This window comes from Oryzias latipes, chromosome 21 (assembly GCF_053564925.1).
Source record: "Oryzias latipes strain Hd-rR chromosome 21, Olatipes_Hd-rR_3.1".
Taxonomy (NCBI): Eukaryota; Metazoa; Chordata; class Actinopteri; order Beloniformes; family Adrianichthyidae; genus Oryzias; species Oryzias latipes.
Window position 1 is genome coordinate 14,622,832 of NC_136257.1, and position 26,350 is coordinate 14,649,181.

Consider the following 26,350-nt stretch of genomic DNA (forward strand, 5'->3'; position numbering starts at 1 on the left):
AATCTCACAAAAGAGTCTGAATGTCTACATATATATGAACTGGTAATGACGGCAGCTGTCCACTTGAATCCTTTCTTCCTCCACCAAAAACAAGATGTGATGCTTCCGTCTGAGGAGGAGGAGCACTTTTTGGCATTGTCAACGTTTTAATGCTAACATAACAGACTATTTTCATTCCTCTTTGTTGTTTTATGTTGAAACGGGACGTTTCATTTGTTTACTTCTAAATTGGTATTAGGAAGACAGGTTCATGACGTAAGGTGACAAATGAACTTCAGGGTGTGTGAATGAAAAGGAAAATAAAGGCTGCAGCGGTCCTCTACACCCAAACGTGTCTCTGAGCTCCTTATTTTACAGATGAAACTCCGCTTTACTGACACCGAACCCCGGAAAACCGGCTCTACTGAAAATAATCTGATTTTGACTCACCAAAAGGTTCCAAATCTCTATGTTTTTTAAACCTATCCAGAAATAAAGCTTCACAAAAGGCTCCCCATATTTCATCTTTAAGCTAGGCTTCGATAAACGGAAAACTTTTGTGTTTTTTCCTCGTTAATCTATGACTTTTTTTCTCGTAAATTTATGAGATTTTAAGTCGTAAATTTATTAGATCAAAACTTATAAATTTACGATTTTCTTTCTCGTACATTTACGACTTAAAAGTCGTGATTTAAAAAAAATGAGGGTTAGAAGAGGGTTAGATGCAGATGTCACTATGTGAAGTGCTGGGTAACTTTATATTTTTAGACAAACGTATATTTGTATTTCTTTGCAGGTCACCATGGTTAACAATGGAAGAGCAATGATTTCAAGCATCCCCCTCCTTTTAACATGTCAAGTCTGCCATTCTAACCCAATCAGCCTGACGAAATGTTCTCCAGCCTTGTGGTTGTCAACATTCTCACCTGAGTTAACAAGACGATTACTAAAATTATCTCAGCAGGTCCTTTATTGACAGCAATGAAATGTAGTGGAAAGTCTTTTTTTCAGGATTGAGTTAATTTTCATGGCAAAGAAGGACTATGCAAATTATCTGATCACTCTTCATAATATTCTGGAGTATATGCAAATTGCTATTAGAAAAGCTTACGCAGCAACTTTTTCAATTTCCAATATTAATGTAATTCTCAAAACTTTTGGCCACGACTTTATTCTTTCTTTATTTATTTTTTATTCAAATTTAGTTGCATGCTGTAAACGCCTTAGTCACATTCACCCATACAGGTTTTTGTCCTGTATGGGTGCTGCAGGTTTTGGGGTTTTCTGAGCTTGCAGAGGGTTTGAGAGGACTGTCTGCATCTTAAAGGGAGCGCAGGTGTATCTTGCAGTTCCTTTGTGGGTCGTGCAACCACCTTAAGGGAGGTCATAAAAATGGAACGTACCGTTGTTGTGTTGTGTGGTAATTGTCTTGTCAAGTGGCTAATAGATGCATTTATGACGTAGAGGTGATGCTGTCCTGTGGTGTCTTTAACCCTTGTGCTATCCTAGGCACTTTAACATTGGGAGTTGGGTCATCTGCACCCACTAGACCAGTGCTTCTCAATTATTTTTTGCCAGGCCCCCCCTAGGAAAAGAAAATGTTTCGCGCCCCCCCCCCCCCCCCCCACACACACACACAGACACACTCGCGCGGTGACAATACATCAGGTCAGTATCTATAAAATTTGTATACCTAAAATTGTATCTTTTAACACTAACAAAAGAAAAAAGCAAAATAAATCCACTTTCAACAAATATTAACTTTATTTAGCCACAGAAACCCTGTTCTAGTCTAAAACAGAAAAGAAGCTGAAAGTACCTGAAATAAAAAAAATCTGTCATTCCTTATTTAAACTAGAAACATTTTGACCAACTGAACCATTTGATGCTGAAAAAAATAATTCAATCAATAAATAATATTAAATCTAAATTGATCTGAAACATTAACACAGCAGCACCAATATATTTAACGTTTTTAGTCTGAAGAAATAGGTAAAAACGTGCTGATTTTTTTTTTCTAAATGACGGATTGTTTATTTCTGATCTCATAAAAGTGCAGCTGTTTTCCTGCATTACCTGCTGTCTTTATGTCTGTCTGACACCAACTAAACCACAGGCAGACAAAGAAAACATGGATGGAAAATAAAGACACGTCATCAAAATGTCTACAATAGTTCATAAAGAATGACATTGTTAGCATGAGCTTAGGAATCTAAGGGCAGCGGTGATCTTGGGCAACAGGCAGCGGTAGCAGTGGTCCGCGTGCCCCGATTCCCCTGGCAGACAGGGCCCACACCACCCCTCCCCTTTCGTTCTCACTCGCGCAGCCGCGGACAGACAGAACAGACAATAGGAACCGAATAGTGGACCAGATTATTTTCCAAGCACTGAGCCGCTGTCACCGCTGCCCCCACGTTAAATTTGCGCACCGGACAAACCTGTGCCTAAAACCGCCACCACCGCGCGCCCCCCCTGGCATCGCTTCGTGCCCCCCCCCGGGGGCGCGCCCCACTATTTGAGAAGCACTGCACTAGACAGTGCGCTTAATCCTTTTTCTTCAATGATTTGTGATCTTCACTGGTGTCCATGGATTACATGAAATCTTTCCACCTTTATCCACCTTTGTCATGGTAGGGAGAACACGTCAATGTAAGGGTGGGGTCATAAAAGACAGCACAAGGGTTAAATCACATTCTAGTTATAGTAAGGTAAGAGTACTGGCTCCTTACTGACTGGCAGAGCGCAATCCAGCACGTGTCCGCAAGAACGTGCTGGATTGCGCTGGAGCCCACTCTCGTGGATGGGTTTGGTTGTTTTTATTTGAATTGTGTGATCAACCGATGATTGGATTAAATAGAAAAGCAAAAGGGACAAAGATGTGGTGTGAATGAAGAAAAGTTTCTCTAAATGGTTGAGACACAGCCGGTACGTTATATCAGTGATAAAAACAGGCTTGGAAAAACGACTGCCGTCAAGCCAGCCGTTATTCGGCTCTGCAGTGTCAAATGAGTCGCTCCTGAATTTGTGGTGCTCTCGCATTTTCAGCTTTACGGGAACTGAGTGAACACAGCTGAAATCCTTTTCGGTATTCAAAATAAGTCTCAAACATTGCATCTCTATCAGAAAAAGACTATTGGACTTTGTGAAAATGTAAAATATTTGGGATTTCAAACCTGAATAATTCAACCTTTCTACAGTAAAAGTGCCTGGAAATGATTTTCTGAGTAGCCAACATAGTCCCTGAAGAGAATTAAAGGAGCAGCTGGCCTGGGGGTTATTCCAGGAAGCATGTTTAAACTAGCCTAACTTTAAGCCTGAACTCTGGCTGAAATCCGCCTGAACTTGCTTACTCGGGGTATGTCGGTTCCAAAAGACCAGACATGAGTTGGCGTAATTACGCTCGACTTGGTAACCCTGGGTTAATGCACGTGCACGCCATATACATAAAGACATTCTCAATGGATCGCCGGTTTACGGAGTCACCATGGAAACGCGTGGAGAAAAAAAGAAAGCGCTATACTTCAGTGAGACGGAGTCTGAGATTAATGATGGCGTATGAAGATTATACTTCCATCAAAGAAGTAATATGGCTGCATCAGCAAAAGAAAGAGTTTCTGCTTGTAGTAGAAGAACAGACAAACTAAACGCACAAGTTTCTGATCTTATTTCCATTTTCCTTCTGATGCATATATATATATCACTCTTCCTCTTTCGGCTTCTCCCATCAGGGGTTGCCACAGCGAACAATTCGCATGGTAAACTTGGCAATGTTTTACGCCGGATGCCCTTCCTGACGCAACCTTCTCAAACCGGGCTTGGACACAGAGGTAGAGAAGGGAACAGGGAGCAGCCCGGAGTCGAACCCTGGTTTCACGGACGGAAGGCGCCGCAAACCAGCACGAGCTAAACCAGCTCCCCTGATGCATATATATATATAACTTATCCAATTTTGCCAACTTACCGTAAATGAATTACTTCTATTGGTAACAAGTAATTGAGTTAAATTTATTAAACCTAATTTCTTACGTCTATAAAACTCAATAATTGATTATAAAACTCAAATTTACATATTTATCTAACTAAATGTCATATTACTCCAATTCAATTAATCTTTTTTCCATCTAAATTAATTATAATTCTTGAACTGTCATATGTCTAAGTTTGAGCCGGCAGATATTCTCATTTTTATAAAAATAAAAACAATAAACACTATACGCACAGTGCATAATAATTTAGGAATTTCCGTCATTGTCATAACATCGTTGGACCGTAGGGGTGCTATATAAACTCATTACCCTCTCCCCTCATTTCACTTATAGCGCAGAGACATAAGCTTAGTAGGACAAAATAACTCAACAAAACACGGTAAAACACAGTAAAACAGCTAAACTAAACACATTTGGTCAAAAACCCACACTTAAACCCAAATCCGTCCAGACAGGCAAAGGGAATGGTATCCCACAATCCCTTGCGGTGCCGATCTAACAGCAGCACCAAAGTTACACCTACTTAATTGAATTAATTTGAATGGAAGTAAAATAAATGTCTGAAAACTATGTGTTATTTTTAAACAGACTAAACATTCATTCATTCATTTCATCGTTTCATCGTTTCATCCCTTTTGGGGTCACGGGGCTGCCGGAGCCTATCCCGGCCACTTGTGGGCGAAGGCAAGGGGGACACCCTGAACAAGTCGCCAGTTTGTCGCAAGGTAGAATGTCCTCAATCACACACCCATTCACTTCCACATTCACATCTATGGTCAATTTAGAGTTGCCAATTAACCTATGAAGCATGTTTTTTGGACAGTGGGAGGAAGCCGGAGATCCCAGAGAGAACCCACGCATGCACGGGGAGAACATGCAAACTCCACACAGAAAGGTCCCCCGTTGATGTTGATTTTTCACGTCCCCTGGGACCTTCTTGCTGTGAGGCATGAGCGCTAACCACTGCACCACAGTGCAGCCCAGACTAAACAAAAAAATGACTTATCTTAACTGAAGCAAATAATTAAGTTAGATCAACATTGTACAAACGTTTATCTTTCCAATATCCATACTTGGTCTGATCACCCTCTCATGGTGGAAAAAGTATTATCTGAACTTCTTCATACACGGCATGCTGCTTCACCTCTCTGAAAACAAACTAACCTTCAACTAAACCTGCTCCAGACCAGGTTATGTTCAGAGCACAAGTTGCTATGGTAACTTGACATACCCTGAAACATACCTCCATTTCTGGAACCGAAAGCTGAGGTTATCAACTTCCTTAGCCTCAAACTTACCGTGGGAGCTAGCATAACCTGCTTTCTGGAATACCCCCCTGGATTATAGCAAAATATTTTGCTAAAGTGTGTCAAACATTGCATCTTTGTCATAAGATGGTATGTTGTGACAAATACCAAATAGTATTGGACATTTAGATCAAGTCTACACTGCTATATTTCATTATGAAGTGTTTGTACTGATTCTCAAAAATCATAAAATATGTCTATTTTTTCCTCAAATCATTCATTTGACTTTTCAGTGTTGTAAACTTATTTTGAAAACTGCAGGGATTTCAGCTGTGGTCGCTCAGTTCCCGTAAAGCTGAGAATGCGAGAGCACTAAAAATTCAGGAGCGGCTCATTTGACACCGCAGATCTGAATGATGGCTGGCTTGACGGCAGTTGGAAACATTCAGGTTAAATCTACCAGTAAGCTACCATTTAGAGTCTCACCAATCATGAAGAGAAAATAAAGGAGCTTGTTTGTGCTGCTTTTGTTTTGTGATATAAAAAAATCTGATCCTATGGGCAAAAGGGAGAAGTATGTGTGATGGGGTTTTTGTTTGTTTTCACACTGTTAAAAGTATGGATAATTATTTTTTTGTGAGTGACTATTTAGTTTACAGCCTTTTGCTTTTAAGATCACTTTGGCTCAACGACATTATGGATTTTAGCTGAACATTTGGAGATGTTTGACATCAATAAAGGAATCTATTCTATTCTATTCTATTACACCACTAAGTGATATCCAACACGAATATAATTTATAATGAAAAATGTTTCTATTTTTACATATAGTTTAGTTGCTGTATTTCCTCAGCTGTGAAGATGGAGAGAAAGATGAGAAAAGAGAAAAAGAATCAGGACAGATGGAGGAAAGAAAGGCTGGTCTTATGGTGGACGTTCAGGGCAAAGCCAGTTCATACCAAGTATGTCATATTTAAATGGTATTCTTAATTTAAAAAAATTTGCATTAGCAAGATGTTTAATTTATTTAAAACATGAAATAATTGTTGCTTGGCCATATGATTTAGTGGAGAAGAACACAGGCAAGAGGTGACGGAGACAGACATGAGGTTGGTGATCTGATAAAAAAGAGAGCAGAGATTACTTCAGGTAGGTATATTAAACTATTAAAGCCACAAACACCTAGATGCTCACTCTGGTTTAAACTTCTGCTGACCACCCGTTCACTTATTTTGGGAAAACAAGTACAGCCATAAATGACAAATCAGTCCCAACAGAGAGGAATGAGGAGAGAAGTTCAGATGATGATGATAAAGAGAAAAAGAGACGACCAGCTGATGATGAAGTGGGAGAAAAACAGAGAGGTACAGAGGGGAGGGCTTGGGCCAGGCATTACTCAGAAGATTCTTCTGAATGGCTTTCACCACACAAATTTGGGGAATCATTGAGGCAAAACATGGTAGAAAATAGCTCACAAAAATGGTTCTGCTGGGCTCCAGAAGAAGTAATGTATACATTTAAACAATAAGAGTGTTGTGTGAGTGTTTAGATAGCTTTAGGAGGGTGGATGGGACGTTTTATTATGTGCATTCATGTGTGTGTGTGTGTGTGTGGGGGGGGGGGGGGGGGGGGTGTTAATGTGGCCGGATACCCCTATAAAATTAGGTAGTTGCGCCCCTGCTAACTGGTGATATGTAAGTGTCTGTAGGATGCCCACACAAACCGAACTCTATTTGTCCAATTTCCAAATTTATTAACAAGCAGGCTGCACACAAGAGGCGCACACTTATCAATGGAACAGTCCTAACAGGCTCCCTGCACAATCTGCAGGATTTCCGGGGTTTGACAAAATGAAAAATCTTTACAACGTGCCTGCGTCTGACCTACTTCACCCTTATGTGTTGTTTAAGTGTTCCCTACAACCTGTCACCCACAGCACGCCCTTAGGAAAAAATGTGCATGCACATTTTGTATTATGGACCCATCAATCGGTCTACAATTATATTTCCTGCGGCCCACCTGTGTTCACCCATGAAGACAGATGTGACTAAGGCTTTAAGTATGATCAGTTTTATAGGGGAAGGGATTTTGGGGAAATAAAAAGGATCTCACATGTTCTTTAGTGACTGTCGTTGCCAGCAGGAACACACAGAATGTTAATCTGACAGCTTGTTTCTTCCCTGGAGGACAGTCCAGTCGTTCACTGTCGGTGCTGATCGACAGGAGGTCGAGTGTCATCATTTGTCCATCTGGATAAAGCAGATTTTCATGTTCTGGTTCTGTGGTGTGAACGGGACAGCAGCTGTGTGGGTGCAAGGCAGGAAGATCAGTCATTTGGCAGGTGTTTCAAGTCTTCACACAGGATTTCTGATGATGTAAGCAGCTCCTGGGAGCGTAGATTAAAACACACAAGTTGGAATAGAGAAGACACAACAGCAAAAGCTACATTCAACACAGAATGTTCTACATCTTTTCGTGAAATGTAAACCATTATTTTCATAGCAAAGTCAAACAGAAAAAGTCTGAAAATAAACATTTTCTTTAATGTTCATTTTGAAATTTCCATAAAATGGAAACAAAACCAAATATTTCTGACAGATTTTTAACTCTGATGACCTCTTCTGAAGACATGATGGATTTAGTTTAAATAATGTAGATCACAAATGTAGAACCCCTTTTAAATATTGAACTTACATTATCTTATAACTGTTAATGAAAACTGAACTGGACAAACCAGATATGAGGAGTTTCATTTTGTAGGGTAACAGTTAAAAAAGCAGCATCATTCCTGCTCCGTTATGTGTTCTTAAATGGAAGACAAAGTCCCTTCAGAACAATTCGGGGATGAACCAGACTTCTTGACAGGACATTATGTTATAATATTTTCTATCACTGATGAAACTGACTGTATATGTGAGGTAACTGTTGTAGAGTCAAACAGCCAATCAGCAGAGCGACTGGTGGTGAAACAACGCCTTCTTCCCTGCAGAAGAGAAGCCATCAGTATTTTAAAGAGAAGGGTGAACTTCATTATGTTTAAAAGTGAATCCAGCCTTCCCTTATCTGAACGCACATCACACTGAGCTCCATTTTCAGCTGTGACATCACAGTGCAAACGCACAACTATTTTCTCTTAGAGGTGAGGAAAATAGCCCACTGATTAAAAAAGAAAAGTAAAAATAAAAATCCAAAGGAACAGGAAAGATGTCATGGTTCTACTGCACACTCTGTTAAGGCATCCTCAAGTTTTGTCACTTTATATTCAAGTCATCAGCTAATTATTATTATATGCACACAAGTATTTAAGTACATACATCTTCAAAAAAGAAGAAAAATAATGACAGGAATATTGATGTGAGGATAATAAGCAGTCAGCTGAGGAAGAAATGTAAAAAGTGACACATTAGTTCACTAACTGGTTCTCTTCAACATGTTTTACAGAGAAAGTGTCTGACAGCTTAAATGAAACCACAAGGCATTTCATGTCTGCTTCATAAACAGCGTATTGTGTTGGTATTTCCAGGCTGAAGGCAGCCCTGGAACAGATGGACCGGGGGGTTGTGGACCTACAGGAGCTCCGCAGGAACCTGGAGCTCGCTGCGGCCATGTTGGACGCTGTTTACACGGATGAAACGAGGTAGGGCTGAGTCGTGTCGACCAGAGCTCGCTCAGATACACACACAATGACCAACCTGACTGTCTCTCTGGGCCCTGCAGACGCCTCTTGGACACAGAGGATGAGCTAAGTGACCTGCAGGCGGAGTCGGTTCCCAGCGAGGTTCGTGATTGGCTGGCATGCACATTCAGCAGGAGGACGGGCTTGTCCAAGCGCCGCCCTGAGGAGAAGCCAAGATTCAGGAGCATCGTTCATGCAGTGCAGGCTGGGATATTTGTTGAGAGGTAAACAGTGTCCAGTGAATAGAAGTCTATGTGGAAGTCGGGGTATTGTGCTGCGAAAGTGAACTGCAGGCAATTTATCACAACTGTGTGACTGAAAAGAAAACTAAAAGCAATAACTGGCTGACACAAACCTATTCAATGGTTGCTCACTTCACTGCACCTCTTTAAAATGAACTACCACAATGGAGGATTGTTTTAAAATGACATGAAGAGATTTCATCAGTGAATCTAATTTATTAAAAACTTAATAGTTTGGTTAAAACTAAAGTTAGACTGGACTTTAATGCAAATATGCATCAAACCACTTCTGTTCCAATTGTACCTTAATTTAGCATCAACTAAAAAAGGTAAGGGATTTTTTATCACTGGAAATAAGTTCAGGTAAGAAGGGGTTACAATATTTTCATTCATTCATTTTCTTATCTGTTTGATCCCTTTCAGGGTCACAGGCTTGCCCTGTGGTTACAATATTTTGCACAACAAATTATTACATGATCGTAGTTCAGACCAACCGAACTCTGAAGGAAACAGTTTTCATTCCAATCAAACTTGACAATGTTTAAGGGGCCTTGCAACTTACGTCTTTTGAAATTTTTCTGACATTTTAAAAAATGTCAACCAATATCAACACAGTATGTTGCATGTCATGTTTGTTACTAGGTCCTTTATAACAGATGACTGCAGTAACAATTGAAGTCCTAACATCCAGCTGGATACAAAAGAGATCATTGAACACAAGTTGTTGCGATGGCAGAAGCTATTAAATTGCATTGTTTATTTGTTTATTACTGATTGAGTGCATTTGTCTGTGTTAGCATACATCCTTCCTCTAACGCTGCTAAAGACTTTCTTAGAGGTGGAAGTTGATCAACTTTGAAGGGTCCCAGAATTTTCCCAAGCTTTTTTTTAACAAAGCCTTAAGTATTTGGGATGCCATTAATGTCACAGATTCTGCAAATTGTTCCTCCTAAATGGATTAGCTTGCTCTGTAATGCTCATCATAAGTACACTTCAACTGTAAGAGAGAGAAAGTAAAAAAAGAATCCAGGAAATGACACTTTTGTTTTTTAAAGATGTTTTTTTAGTATGATGGTGAGTAAACAAGTATTTGGTAAATAATAAAAGTTCCCCCTTAGAACTTAGTAATGTGATGGTCATCAATGACAGAGGTCAAAGGTTTCTTTTAGGTCTTCAGCAGGTTTGTTCTGTAGCTGCTGTTTTGGTCCATTCCTCCATGCAAAACTTCTCTAGAGCTGTGATGTTTTTGGGGCTGTTACTGGAAAATACTGAAATGTTTTTTACGTAGGCACTTCTCTGTTGCCTGGGCGATGTGTTTGGAAGATCCAAACATGTTTCAATCTCATGTTCACACTGATGTAAGGAGGTTTTAGTTCAAAATCCCACCATACATGGTTCCTTTCATCCTTTTCTTAATACAGATTAGGCTATCCCATTTGCAGAAAAGCAGCTCCAAACCATGATGTTTCCACCCCCATGCCTTACAGTGGGTATGGTGTTCTTGAGACTTAGCCATCTTCTTCCTCCAAACATGGCGAGTGGTGTTTTTATCAATGAGTTCTGTTTTGGTTTCACCTGACCTCATGCCATTTTCCCAATGCTCCTCTGGATCATCCAGATGGTCCCTGGAGAAATTTAGAAATTTAGGCCTGGACAATTTCTGGCTTAAGCAGGGGGACCTTTGGAGCACTGCAGGGTTTGAATCCATAACAACATCATTTGTGTTACTATAGTAATCTTATTACTATGGTCCCAGCGCTCTTCAGGTCAATTGGGGACAGCATTCTTGTGTATTGAAACTAAATACACATTTCCTGCACCATTATGGAAACCAATTATTTAAAAATCAAACAATTAGACTTCCTAGATTGATTTTTTACATTCTGTCTCTCGCAGTTGAAGTTTATCTGGGGTGAACATTACAGACTAAACTTCAACTTATTTTTCTGATATTTGAATAAATCCTCATCTGAGCAGAGCAGTGTCACAATCATGTTTAGCTGCAAACATGATGTGTTTTTCCCTCTCTTTTAGACATGACTGAATACTTAGGGTTTAAGTTTTCTGAGTCCTAAAAGTCCTTATTTATACATGGAAAAGAATGCTGTTGTGTTTGGAGCAGTGGTGGTGTACATTTTGGAGGTTGTGCATGGAACCTTTCAGCTTTAGCATGCAACCTACTGTGCAAACAGTGGCAGGGCTCCAGACTAACTTTTTTCACAAGGAGCACAGTGGCCCCCAACTGAAAATTTTAGGGGTACAACCAGAAAAGGTGCGTACCGTAAATCAACATGCCAGATACCAGATCTACTAATTTCCACTGTATTACGAATAAATACTTTAATAATAGATGCAGAAATTACAATGTGCCGTTTCAAATTCAGTGTCATATTTTATTCTGCCCTTTTGAAGATGCAACAATAAGGTAAACTGACAGCACCATCGCTGTCATGACAGTACAAACAGTAAACAAAATACCATACATTTAGAATAAAAAAAAGTTTTTAGTAACAAAGTGATTACCGTAGTAACCTTTCGGTCATTTCACAGTTACAAACAATACTTAAATGTATGTAAACATTAGGGGATGGAAATTCATGTTGGCGACACCAAATAGGTGCAGCCAAGATGCACAATAATTTGAGATCACCCAGATGGACACTGCACAGATCACCTGGTGTGAGACGTATATTTTTGTTTTTGCTCTAACATCACCTATCAATCAAAACAAAAATATTAAGAGAAAGGGGTGGGAGCAAGACCCCAACCTGAGCGAATGCAGCTGGAAATTTAGTAGTGAACTGACTGAAAGCTGCCGTACAGACTACAAAACAATGCATTATGGGACATGCGTCCTGATGGGTTTTTGTAGTTCACTGATCGATTAAAATAATTTAAAATACCAACTGATTAAAAAAGGCTACATCCATCACAAAACATTAAAACAATTATAAAAGATGTAATATGACAGATCATACTTAGGGGCAGAGGCAAATTAAAACTAAATTGAATGTTAAGGACTACAACTTCCTGTTCTCCTTCAGTCTCGTTTTAGCTTCGCCTTCATGCCCCCCCCCCCCCTCGGGCCTGGTCTCCCAAACTATCCAGGCGCGGCGCTGGTTCATCTTAAACACGTCTATCGTTGCATTTTCCCCACGTGTTTTAAATGTGTCTAAGACTAAATCGTGTTGTCGCTCACACGTGTTTAATGTTACAGCCCCGTTAGCTGTCACGCATGTAGGTGTGGGACATTCATGCTCCTCAGCTGACCATCTCCCACGGGAGCGGTGTGCTGCCGTAACAGCCGTGCATGATTTCGCGAGTTTGAGACCCCTGCTGTAGACTCTGGCACTGGTACACCAGCCGCAGGTCGGACGAACGAATCAATAGTTCGCTTGCTCATAGCTCAGACGCACATATCAGGTTGTGATGATATTTGTCTCAGTTTCCTTCCCACAGATGTTTACGCGCACTCGATTATCTCTAGGCCCCTCCCCCTCCACATATTTTAGCCACTTGCAGTGACTTTCCCTATTCTTCTCACACGCATTGGCCGCCTCAGGCATCACTCAATGACACGCGGGTGTGTGCTCGCGTGTGCTCCAGTCTCATGAGTATTCACGCAAGTGTGCGTGTCTGTCTGCGTGTGTGTGCGCTCGCGTCTCATTGATGATTTCATTGCTCATTTCATTGATCATTGACGTGCCCCATTCCACGTTTAATGTATAAAAAATACGGAGGGTGGGGAAGGCAAATTTACTGGTAGCACAGTAAATTTGTGCTACCAGTAAATTTGTGCTCAAATTTTGGTCGCAAAATGCGACCAAAATTTGAGAGCAGTCTGGAGCCCTGAGTGGCTTCGATCAGTCACTTTTCTCATATAACATCAGCCTGTGAGAGTTTTAGAAACAGTGTTTCTAAAACTTTTATTTAATTAAAAAAATAGGGCTGCACGGTGGCGCAGTGGTTAGCGCTCTTGCCTCACAGCAAGAAGACCCCTGGTTCAAGTCCCGGCTGGGGGACATGAAAAATACATCAATGGGGGACCTTTCTGTGTGGAGTTTGCATGTTCTCCCTGTGTATGCATGGGTTTTCTCCAGGATCTCCGGCTTCCTCCCACTGTCCAAAAACATGCTTCATAGGCTAATTGGCAACTCTAAATTGTCCATAGGTGTGAGTGTGAGAGTGCATGGGTGTGTGATTGTGGATGTTCTACCCTGCGACAGACTGGCAACCTGTCCAGGGCATCCCCTGCCTACGCCCAAGTAGCCGGGATAGGCTCCCGTGACCCCGAAAGGGACAAAGCGGTACAGAAATGAATGAATAATTTAAAAAATTATTCTTAAGAAAACTTTCTGCTTAAGAAAAGCATGATATAGGCCCTTTAAAATGATAAATACACAGCTTTGCTCAAAACTTCCGTTTTTAAAAGAGATTCATCTTCAAGTGTTTTTATCTTGTGCAGAAACCTGCAGACAAAACAAAAAACAGACCTATTTTCTTCAAAACCAGCTACAAAACACATCCGGCAGACCTCGCTGATGCAATTATGAGGTGGAGCATACAAAGAGTAATGAAGCCACATGTGCGCGAGCTGGACTTTATATGGAGAAACGCACGAGGCCCAATGTCATTAGAGTGCAAATGAGTCGCAGTGAAAGAACGCTATCAGTGCATCTGCTGCAGCTTAATGACGCACGAAATCAAAAAATATCTGCTGCCATGAGCCTGCGTGTGTTTAGAACAGGGTTACCGTGGTAACACACAATCCATCCTGGTCACAAAGTGTAAAGGATGGCAATGAGGTGGGGTAGGGGGTCTTGTAGGAGAGGTGTTTACATGCATGCCACTGCCTCCACCTGTATAGATGTGTGACACTTTTTTTGTGTGTGCTATGGCAGGATGTACAGACGGACGTCCAACATGGCCGGTCTGACCTACCCCCCCACAGCACTGAACGCTCTAAAGGTAGAAAAAACTCCAGAACACTTTGCAAAGACAAATGACGCTCCTTCATGGACACTTCTGTTTGTTTAGAAAGAAAGAAAATGAAGCTCTGAGGTTTTTTGTGACAAGGGAAAGAAAGAGAGAGACACAAAGAAAGACAAAGCAGAATGAATAAAAAAAACAAGGAAGGAGGATGAAGCGAAGGGATGAGTGGAGCCGACTGAACAGGAAGAAAAAAACGGGATGAGAGAGAGAGAAAAACACATTGAGCAGAAGTTTGACCTTCTTTTTCAGTCCTTTAGTTAGTAAACCAGTGAGAAATCCTCAAATTAAAACCTGCAAGCACATAAATGGATGAGGGACAAAAAGAAAAATACTTATAAATAGATAATATATAAATATATAAAACATAAGTAACTCTTAATAAAGGTTTGAGCTAATTGCATAGTTTTACATCTTATTTGCAGTTTTTTTATCCACTATGTTTTTAACTGTGTCAGATATCTACATTCTTCTTCTTCTTCCACTTTCGGCTTCTCCCATCAGGGGTCGCCACAGCGAACAAGTCGCATGGTAAATTTGGCAATGTTTTACACCGGATGCCCTTCCTGACGCAACCTTCTCAAACCGGGCTTGTAACCGGCAGAGGTAGAGAAGGGAACAGGGAGCAGCCCGGAGTCGAACCCGGGTTTCACGGACGGAAGGCGCCGCAAACCAGCACGAGCTAAACTGGCTCCCGACAGATATTGACATTCTAACAGCTGTTTAAAAAGAGTATGTCTTAACCCCTTAATGCCTATTTATAAAAAAAATTGCATCAAACCACTTCAGCTCCAAAATAACCACAATCTAGCATCTATATAAAAAACGTAAACATAACCAAATATTTTTTTGTAAAGCTTGAAATAAATTCAGATGTCAAGAGGTTTCAACATTTTTCTTATTTTGGACCTGCTGGGGTCTATTGTAAAGAGACCTAATACGTTTTTTAAAAAGTGATTAAGTCAGTAATTAATCTTTTAAGCTTATGAAGCACAAGGGAGCATGACAGTATATTCAACAAGAGAAAAATCTCAATTTTTTTTAAGTAAATAAACTGTTTTCTTCTGTAGTAAACTCTAGTAAAATGAATTCCACCATCAAGAAGATAAATAAGGATTTCTGCAAAAGAAGAGAATGAGACAAAACTCCAAATCCTGATGCCACTAAACACAGCAATTGTGTTGATTTCAACAACAGGTGTTCTCCTTTAAAGTTTCTTTTAAAATTGACATTTCAGAGGACAATCCAAAACTTGTGATAGCTTTTTTTTGTAGATTGAGATTTTTTTTTTGAGCCACAATAATGAAGTAGACACTGTTCATGTTTTGATCAGTCACAAATGATTTGTGTGACTCAAATGACATGATAGAAATATATTATGTTATTTTGCACACTTGAAACAACCTTTTATGTGAGAAATGTTTAAGCGAAGAAGCGTTGGAGTTTGACGTGTATTCATTCAATGAGCCAGAGACAAAGACGGATAGAAAGAACAAAAACAACAGCTGTAGGAGGCAAAACAGCTGCAGAAGGAAAAAAAAGAGGAGGAAAGTAGGAGGCAAAGAAGAAGAGGCTGACAGGAAAGAGCTGAATTGGACCAAAAACACACCGGAAAGCAAACTGGAGTTCAGCTGATTAACGAGGACAGGTAGAAATTTAGATGAAATGAGCTGGTACAATAATAGGATGGTGTAGATTTAGAGCTTTGAATCGTGATGTATTCTGCCTCCTCAGGGCTTCCTGTGAAAACTTTGAAGGATTCAATTATATCCATAATTACAGTGCTTTGTGCTTCTTATTACCTGAAACTCATTAATTGTAGCTGGATCCACTGCAAATATAATTGTAAGTTTGAGAACAATTATGATCATTAATTTAATTACTGGTCTTTGGAGTTCAGGCATAATGAGCACACTGCCCCCTACTGGGAGAAAGTCTAATGACCGGCTTAGAATTCTGCTCTGAACAGTTTGAGCTTTTTTTTTTGAGTGTCCCTTGAGATGAGCACTTTCCACAAATATTTTCTAGGAGGTGGATCAGTGGTCCTTTGATGTTTTTACCTTCCACGACGCCACAGGAGAACACGCCCTCAAGTTCATCGTCTACGACCTTCTGACCCGCTATGACCTCATCAACAGGTTCAGGGTACACACTGTTTTGTAAATTCCACTTGAGATGAACACAGAAACGAATGTTCAGTCAGCATGAGGCTGTAATACAGGGGTGGTCAAACTTTTCGCTGTAATTCTGGTCTCTCCTCATAGATGGTCCACTACAAATAAATGAACCTTTGCTTGGGTGAAGGAAGTTACTATGCATGCATTCTGCATGTGGTGTCGGCAAAGTTGTTGAGTTATCCTTAACCATCTGAACCTGGGAAGGCCTCACGCAGCCGCAACAGCATCAACCCAGGGGTTCCATTGGCAGTTGATTGAGAATAAAAGCCACATGTTTGGAATGAAAAACTCAGTATTTTCTGTTTTATTAAATATATTTTCAATCTAAATTAAGGCTTGTTTTCATCCAGATTCTACATTTTTTCTTTCTCGTATGATTTACATTACCAAAACACACCATCCCTCTGCTACTGGTCCGGCTCCTCTGTCAAATTTTAGAACCCTTTGTGAAACATTTGCCCACCCCTGCTGTAATATCATTGGAGGTGTTTATCTGAAGTGACTTCCTCCATCCTGTGGACAAAAGCATTCAGATGACCAGCTGAAATATTTGAACGTTACTGAAAGTTTCAGACGTTCTAGCCAAATCAGGTTAAAGATTGGGAAAGATACTTTACTTAAACACCGGAATCTTTGCTTTAATACTCACAGATGTGTTTCTGTTTTTTTGTAATTAATTAATAGTTTTTATAGACGTCTGTTCGTGCCACACTGAATTCTCACAAGTACTTTATTGTGTTTTAAATACGACATGCATTTTCTAATGCTACTAAACCAACAATAATTGGAATCTGGATATGGAATTGGTTTATTTTAAGCAAGTAAAACAAAAACAAAACTAAAGAAGTCAAACAAAACAAACAAATGTATATATATATATATATATATATATATATATATATAAATATATAGCATAGAGTGATTAATTGTGACTTGATTGACTGACATAATGTAACATAATTTTGCACATATTTTTAACTTTTTATACTTGATCAAATTTTGCTATGAAAATTCCTGAAACAGTGTTATGTCTATTTTACTGATATAGTATTATTTTTTAATCATATAAATGACTTTTATAAGTAACATAATCTGCATATATTTTGGATACTTCATTGCCATGTTGATTTCTAAAAGTTATTTTTTACAAAATAATTGAAGTAATTCATCTTTGTCATGTGCTTTATTGATATTTCAACATTCTTAATTCTGTCTGATAAAAAGCTAGGAACCGGATAATGATAAATCATGTAATAAAATGGTTACGGTAGAACAGGGGTGGGATTATATAAATTTGCTTCCTTCCACACTCTTTCAAGCAATATTTATTAATATGACTAATTATCCAAAGTTTGATTAGTTATTGTATGAATGTATAAATGATGATTGTATTGTTTTTGTGTATTATTCCTATTTGATTGCTTGAAATAAACCATTTCAAATCAAAATCAAATCAAAACATAAAAGAAATACATATCAGTATACTGTATACGTACGTTCACATGTGCATGTCAATGATGCCATTATAAGTACTCTTAATCAACAAATTCATCAATTGTAAAGTTTGTCAAAGAGAATTGTATTAATTACTAGAACAAGCAAATTTATCTAATCCCACTCATATTATTATTTTATAAACTTTTTTTATCCAGGCAAGAAAGATTAATAAAACCTTTTCAACTGTGGCCTAAAAGGCAAGACCTTTTGAGAAAGAGTTACGCTTTACTTATGCTTTACTTAACTATTTTTGTGGTTACTGTATCAGTATTGAAGAAGAAAGTAAAAACAAAAAAAGACATTTTTCTGCCGTTTTTGGGAAGTCTCAAAGCATTAGTTAGATTTCAGGTTCAAATTTTTGTTATACTGTCAGCTTTGGATTTTAGATTTTAGAATGTTTCTGCTTCTTTAAGTCCTGTTTATGTAGTAGTGAGTTTCATTCAGGGAAAATGGCATCGAAAAGTTTTGGGTTGAAATGTAAGCGCCATGCTTTCTCCAGATCCCAGTGCAGGCATTGGTGCAATTTGTTGAGGCTCTGGAGAGTGGCTACAGCAAACACAGGAACCCCTACCACAACCTGATCCATGCCGCTGACGTCACCCAGACTGCCCACTTCCTGATGTTACACACCGGACTAATGGTATTGCACAAAGAAAACTACAGATATGTCTGAATTCCCTCACTGTTACCCCAAAGAACCTTATACTGCAGGACTATCAAGTGCCTTTGATTTCAACATACTTCAGATACACGCTCACTACCTTATTTTTAAAATGGCAAATTTGACTGCACCCGTTTGCTAAAGTAAAGACCTATTAAATATGAGCATTTTACTAAGACTTTTTATTCATATGTATAAAATAAATTTATGTAGATGTTTTTTTAAAGACAAATAATTTAAAAGCAATGCATTGTGGTCTATATCTGCTAATCTAGTAAGGATCGATGCTGACTACATTTTTTTCACACAAACCTCTGGGAAATTTCCAGGCCACTGGAATTTGGAATTGTAGATCCCAACACCACAAAAAATATAGCAAACATCCAATATGCAGTGGGTCAGCCACAAATTGTGCAAGTTCTACCACTTAAAAAGAAGAGAGAGGCCTTTCATTTTCATCGTGAGTAAACCTTGACTATGTACGGAGCCCATGATCAGACATGGGTAAAAAAAAAAAAAAAACTCGTTCCCACGATCAAATTAGATATTTTTAATTGAATTTTGCTACAAATTTACAAGGGATCTTTTTGAAAATGAAATGTCAAATACAATTTTCTTTATCATTTTGATTAAGTGACAGAATTAGCTGTGTTGAAGAAGAAAAAGAAAAAGCCAGTTGGCTGATTGCTTTTTATTTTAATTTTGAGTCAACAAATGCAGCCTAATTTTGAAAATAAAAAAGAATTTCTGGTATTGACTTTTATTTATAATTATGCTACACAAATGCTTCCATTTTTGTATACCCTTTTTTGGCAAAGACAGCAGTCAAATGCTTTCTGTAGATCTTCACAAAGTATTCACAAAGAGCAGTGATGTTTCTGGGCTGTCCCTGGGCAGCACAGACTTCCATTTCCCTCCAAAGACTTTCTATGGGGTTGAGATCTGGAGACTGGCTAGGCCACTCTAGGACCTTGAAATGCTTTATAGGAAGCCACTCATTCATTACATTGGCAGTGTGTTTGGGAGGGTTGTAATCCTGAAAGAGCCAGCCACGTTTCCTCTTCAATGTCCTTGCTGATGGAAGGATGTTTTCATTCAAAATCTGACGATACAAGGCCCCATTCATTCTTTCCTTTACACGGGTCAGTCGTTCTGGTCCCTTTGTTGAAAATCAGCCCCAAACCACCCAAATGCTTTACAGCAGGTATGGTGTTCCTTCGAGTAGAGTTCTCAGAAAGTTCTAATTTGGTTTCATTTGACCATAGAACATTCTCCAAATCCTGATTCTTCATCATCCAAATGCTCTCTGGGAAACTTTAGACAGGCCTGCACATGTACTGGCTTTAGGAGGGAACACATCTGGCACTGCAGGAGTTGAGTCCCTGATGGGAAAGTGTGTTAATGATAGTAGCCTTTCTTACTTTGATCCCAGGTCTCTGCAAGCCACTCACTAGGTCCCCCCTGTGGTTCTGGGATTTTTGCTCACCGTTCTTGTGATCATTTTCCCCTCATGGGGTGAGATCTTGCAGGGAGCCTCAGATGGAGGGAGATTATCAGTAGTCTTGAATGTCTCTAATAATTGCTACCACACTTGATTTCTTCACACCAAGCTGCTTACCTATTGCAGATTTAGTCTTTCCAGCCTGGTGCAGGTCGACAATTTGGTTTCTGGTGTCCTTAGACAGCTCTTTGGTCTTGGCCATAGTGGAGTGTGACTGTTTGAGGTTATGGACAGGTGTCTTTTATAAAGATAAATAGTTCAAACAGGTGCCATTAATAAAGGTAATGACTGGAGGACAGAGGATCCTCTTACAGAAGAAGTTACAGGTCTGTGATAGCCAGAAAGCTTGCTTGTTTGTAGGTGGCCAAATAGTTATTTTACAACATAATTTTACAAATATTTTTTTTTTAAATCAGACAATATCTTTTTCTGAATTTTTTTTTCTTATTTTGTCTCATATTTGAGGTAAATCTTTGATGATAATTACAGACCTCTGTCATCTTTTTGAGTGGGAGAACTTGCACAATTGGTGCCTGACTAAATACTCTTTTGCCCCGCTGTATGTTGCACTCCTATTAAAGGTGAGTAGCGAGGGAATTCAGACACAAATTAAGTTCTCCTCACATGCAGAAACAGTGACTCTCATCTGAAAAGCCTGACTCTGTGTGTTTGCAGCACTGGCTCAGTGAGCTGGAGATCCTCGCAATGGTTTTTGCAGCAGCAATTCATGACTTTGAGCACACAGGAACCACCAACAACTTTCACATTCACACCAGGTATGGAAAGCAGTAGCACAACACGCTCAAAGAAGAGAAGCTGAGTTGCAGGAAACAATGAAAACATACAAAAAGATTCAATAAGTGGGGTTGACATGATGGTTACATTAAATCTGCACAGTAATCGTGCACTCGAAAGACACAGTCAGTTATTCTTGTTCTGACCCCAACCCCCCCCCCCCCCCCACACACACACACACACACACACACACACACACAAAGGGTTTAGCTTCTTCCCACAATCGCGTGACCTTCGGTTCCCAGGGTGATGAAGTCATAACTTGGGTTTGTATTCAAGTTGCTGCATACACAGTGAGGCAAATAACTATTTTATCATTACACGAAGCGTTTGACCTGTAAAACCCCAAATGAAGGCTACTGGACCAACTATCAATATTGGTTTTCTCAGGTGCATAAATACTTATTTGCTGCAGTAACATTCAAATAAACTGTTTTTAAAAAATCCTGCAATGTGATTTCCAGATTTTTTAGATGATGTCACAGTGGACATGCACCTAAGATAAAAATGTCAGACCCCTCCATGATTTCTAAGTGGGAGAACTGGCAAAATCACAGGGTGTTCAAATGCTTATTTGCCTCACTGTATCAGACATATCAAACAGATCAAATGAGAAGATAGTTATTTGGACAGATGAATTGATATTATGATTGCCTTTTATTCATTTTAAGGGGCTAAAAGGGATATAACAGTTAGCAAACTCTGACTCGCGTCTACAAGTGGATGCATCTGACTGGAGCGGAACTTATTGAAATCTGCTTCTACATTTAGACTCGCCAAACAAATAACCATTTAATGTCTAAGGCTGCATCTAATTTTAAAACTTGGTGAGGTTTTCACACGACTGCTTTTATTATTGTATAATTTTACACTTTGTTCTGGCATATAATATGTTCCAACAGAATAAATCAATAGCTGTTGCCTCACAAAGCCTGTCTGTGATGACATCCTTGCTTTTGAGGGGTTCAAACACCGTCTTTCATGCTTCAGAACTCGCTTTAAAAGTGCAGGTGGTGAAATACCTAAAGACCCACTCCAATGAAAGTCCTGTTTTTGATGTTTTTAATATGTTCTTGTGGCATTTTTCTCAAGATGGGAGACTTACAAAAAATAATTTAAGATTAAAACTGTGTTTCTGAGTATTTGTTTTTTCAAATTATGATGGATCAGGAACAGATAAAAACCAGTGGTTTAAAAAAACTCAGGTTTGTAATGCAGCCACTGCCATGACCAGGTCAAAGTCTCCCTTCTTTGCTTCAATTCTAGATTCTCCACTTGTAGAGAAATTGATCTATGTACGTCTTAATTTTCCTCATCTGGGCTGGAATCTGGCTTAAAAGTGTAGGACTGGATAGTTTCAAATTTTTCCTTTTGCTACACTAATGTTAGCTTGAGGTTGTGAGGGCTGTAAGCTAGCGGGAGAGAGTGTTAACAAAGGGATGATGGGAAGTAGAGGTGGGAAGAATTCGATTTTGGGTGAATGCTTCACAAAGATTTACCGTAATTTCCGGATAAGCTGCTACTTTGTCACACGCTTTTAACCCTGTGACTTTTTCAATAATGCGGCTAATTTATGCATTTTTTTCTTTTTTGATGCATTTTTTCTAACGGCCGATAGGGGCGCTCGAGCAAAAAAGGAAAGAGTGAGATAAGGGGAATACGGTAAATGTGTCGAGGAAGACGCAAGTTTAATGTAAATTCCTGCTTGGTGAATAAATAGCACGTACAGACCCTCATCATGGAAAATGCAAGAAAAAATGCATATCATGCAGCTTTCAAGTTAAAAGCAAACGTTAAAAGCAGTGTGAAAAAATCCACCATCACCAACGGGTTTGGAAAAGCCGGTCTGTTGCGTGGAGGAGGAGTGAATTTGCCTCAGGATGCAACTGACACTGACAGCTACAACGAAGGAGACACTGAGAGAGAGAGTGGCGAAGAATGTCTGACGCTATTCCAATCCGACACTGAGGAGGAAGACTTCCATGGTTTCAGTGCACAGGAGGCGTGCGCCTATAAGTTACTGCTGCTCTCAGTGACTTTAACCGGTATGTTTTTTTTAGTAGCTCTGTTAGTGCACGGTAGCAATACTGCCATATTGCTGCCTTGTTACTGCCGCCTCACAGGCACTGTTTGAAATAGAGTTGTGAGGGTGTGGGATTTTTGATCACTACTGTGATGAAGCAGCAGGAGTTGCCACCCCCCCAAAAAATCCCCCGGCGGCCGCGTCGCAAATGAATACCTGTACAAGTAATTACTACAATGCACTATTCTTTATTAACAAATAACAGTAACAAATTACTAACTATATAACTAATGAACTAACTATATAGGTGTTGTAGAATGAGTATGTGTGTCAGCGCGCTACGTGTGTAAGAGGAAGGAGCGCAGCAGCACAAGAGTGAGTTAGAGCGCTCCATTGAGAGCGCTCTCCCCTCTTTCTTACACACGCGGTGCGCGGTTTTAGCACATACACATCCTAATCTACAACACACGTTTCAATGTGGGCACATGTGGCTTATAGACAGGTGCGGCTTATGTGTGTACAAAATGTTTTATCCTTTAAAAATGTCATGGTTATATGTAATGTTATAATCAGGTGCGCTCTATTGTCCGGGAATTACGGTAAATGATTTCTAAATCTGGTGAGTTTGGTCGTGAAATTTGGGCTAAATCGCATTTGATTCAAACATTTGGAGCTGCTCTAACATTTTGTACACATGACACCAGTGTCTGATCCGATCATGTTCCTCTCTGTTAGATCAGAGGTGGCCATTCTGTACAACGATAGGTCAGTGCTGGAGAACCATCACGTCAGTGCCGCCTACAAGCTGATGGCAGAGGAGGATATGAACATCCTGGTCAACCTGAACAAGGACGACTGGAGGTTTGCTCAAACACATTTTCTGCTAAAGATCAGGTTTCTTGTCTGACTGTCAACTGAAGCCAACATGAATCCAGATGGAGACACAAACAGAATCATCTGTGAAGCCTCGTCTTCAATAACACATAGCAGATGTTCACGACTGTGTTTGCTGACTGTTTTCCAGAGAACTTAGGTCTCTTGTGATTGAGATGGTGATGTCCACAGACATGTCCTGCCACTTCCAGCAGATCAAGACCATGAGAAACTCTTTGACACAGACAGACAGGTCAGTGCTGGTGCCCCAACCTTTGACCCTTTGATGCTAGTATTCCAGCGGAGACTGTGGAGATGAGTATTCACAGATTCACAGTGAAACTGTGACCCAAAAGATGTCACAGCCTGATGTCAGCCTCATGTCCACCAGAAAATCTGTTATGTATTTATTTAAATAAAATCATGATTGAAATCTGCCTAAAGCGCCAAATGTAGAGCCACGCATTTCCCAAAAAACACATTCCAGAGTTGCCAAGAGCCCAGATGACTGACTATGCCAGAACTGATCCAAAATAAACGAAAGTGTTCTGCTCAATCTCCAGGCACATTTTGATTTGATGTTTTACATTACTCTGAAAAGACTTTGCAATGAAAACGTTATTTTTTTCTAAGGAAAACTAAAAGGCTATTTTTTATGTGGAAGTGTTTTCATTTTATATGAGAGCATATTTCAGGAAAACATTGCAACCAATTCTCCATTCATTCATTTTCTATTGCGTTTTGTCCCTTTCGGGGTCACGGGGCTGCTGGAGCCTATCACTTGAAGGCAGGGGATGCCCTGGACAGGTCGCCAGTCTGTCACAGGGGAAAATGTCCACAATCACACACCCATTCACTCTCACACTCACACTAACACCTATGGACAATTTGGAGTTGCCAATTAACCTATGAAGCATGTTTTTGGATGGTAGGAGGAAGCTGGAGACCCCGGAGAGAACCCACGCATGCATGGGGAGAACATGCAAACTCCACACAGAAAGGTCCCCCATTGACGTTCTGGTTCAAGGGGGGGGGCCTTCTTGCTTTGAGGCAAGAGCGCTAACCACTGCGCCACCGTGCAGCCCACCAATTCTCCAAAGATTTATTATTTAATAGCCATAATTCCATCTCTTTCCTAGGTTTTCATTCTTTGAAATATTGAAATTTGTGAAAGTGGCCAGAATAAAAGTAGTTTTAAGGCTAAATAAAGCTTGATCATCTTTAACAGTTTGGAGGCATTTTCTGCTCTTAAAAAAGTTTGTTTTTTGCATGTTTTGAAAAATTTGAAAATGGAACCGTGTCTTTGTGTGCTTAAAGGTGAAATATGGAAAAACTGTTTTACTTTTCTTAAAGGCTTGGAATGACAGTTCTGAGGGCTTTTCTTATACATAGTGTGTCTAAACCTTAAAACGACTTTTTTAATTAATTGGCATCAGTACACATGTTTTAATAAATCTTGTGACTCATCCTCACTCTTCAATATATTTGGCAAAAATTATACATCTAATTTCCCAAAATAGCAGAAAGGACTTTAGAAAGCTGAGCTGTGAGTACTTTTTGGTGTGCATCCCAGCTGCGTCCATGAAAAAGCTATGAAGTTTTTTATTGGATTTGCTGAAAAGGAAAGTGCACCACTAACATTCTGAACATATCTCATTTTTAAACACACACCTGTCAGCATGATGTCCAAGGGGAATGTTCTCTGGGAAAAACTGTCAGAGTGGGGATGAACACAGCACACAGACAAGAGCAGCAAAACATTGCCACTTGCAAATATGCAAACATGCATCAATAAGGAGCATAAAGGAACCACTGTGTCGGAGCGGAGAAACAGAACAAAAGCAGACTAAAAAACATGGCTTGAAGAGCACAGCAGCAAATGGCTGCCAAGCGGAAGCACTCAATCCAGTTTAATTTGGATTATCTATAAACTCATAACTGAAGTCATCTCAGGGAGATGTACGGATAAAGCCAAGGAAGAAATTATCCGTTATAATATAAATGAACCTCTGTTTAAGTTGTTACAACTTTATTTCAAAAATAGCACAGATACTGGACCAACAGAGTAAAATTAGCTCTTGAAAGCTCCATCCGTCTGTTTATGAAGCAGCAGCCTGAAGCAGTATGACTTGGTGAGGGTGGAAATGTGGCTTCCTGGGTCAGATTAAACAGAAACAAACAAACAGAAACCCTGAAACAGTTGAGTCATGGAGAGAGATACACAGATAAAGTTAGCAGCATGGAATAATGCGGAGTAAGCAGAGAGGAAAGACATGGAGGGCATCGGACAAAGGTCTCAAGTTCACTCTTTAGGGGCATGACAAGCACCACGGCTTAGTGATGAATCTTTAAGCTTGATCAAAAATGAAAGTTGCTGTTTGATTTTAAAGACACAGATGGTCTTTGACTCCTTGCCATCGAGGAGTTTGGATTTCCACACCTTAAGAACGAGAAGAAAAATGCGAATGATTTGATGAAGCAGCAACTGAACAAAAGCAAAGAACAGAGAAGTGTAACTACTTCTGCTATTTTACTTTAAAACTGTCTGCATCCTTTTTTTAAGTGACAATTGAGGCAGTCTAATCTTGAAGGTTGTGATGCATCATTTTCAGAAATATTTTGTGACATGTTTTCATAGGTAAGCCAGCTTCAGAAGGAGTACAAACTGTTCTCTTCTACCAAAATGCTGTTTACTTCACAGAAA

The 26,350-nt window shown here is 39.7% G+C and overlaps 1 protein-coding gene across 1 annotated transcript in view; it reads left to right on the top strand.

Annotated features, from left to right (window-relative positions):
- The window catches only part of pde1a (phosphodiesterase 1A, calmodulin-dependent), a 69,262-nt gene that overhangs the window by 34,625 nt on the left and 8,287 nt on the right, over positions 1-26,350 (top strand). The window contains exons 3-10 of the mRNA XM_011489502.4: positions 8,736-8,849; positions 8,930-9,112; positions 14,032-14,098; positions 16,148-16,264; positions 18,293-18,433; positions 20,631-20,731; positions 23,509-23,634; positions 23,798-23,899. Of these exons, the coding sequence (XP_011487804.1) occupies positions 8,736-8,849; positions 8,930-9,112; positions 14,032-14,098; positions 16,148-16,264; positions 18,293-18,433; positions 20,631-20,731; positions 23,509-23,634; positions 23,798-23,899 (951 nt within the window). The remainder of the gene's footprint in view (positions 1-8,735; positions 8,850-8,929; positions 9,113-14,031; positions 14,099-16,147; positions 16,265-18,292; positions 18,434-20,630; positions 20,732-23,508; positions 23,635-23,797; positions 23,900-26,350) is intronic.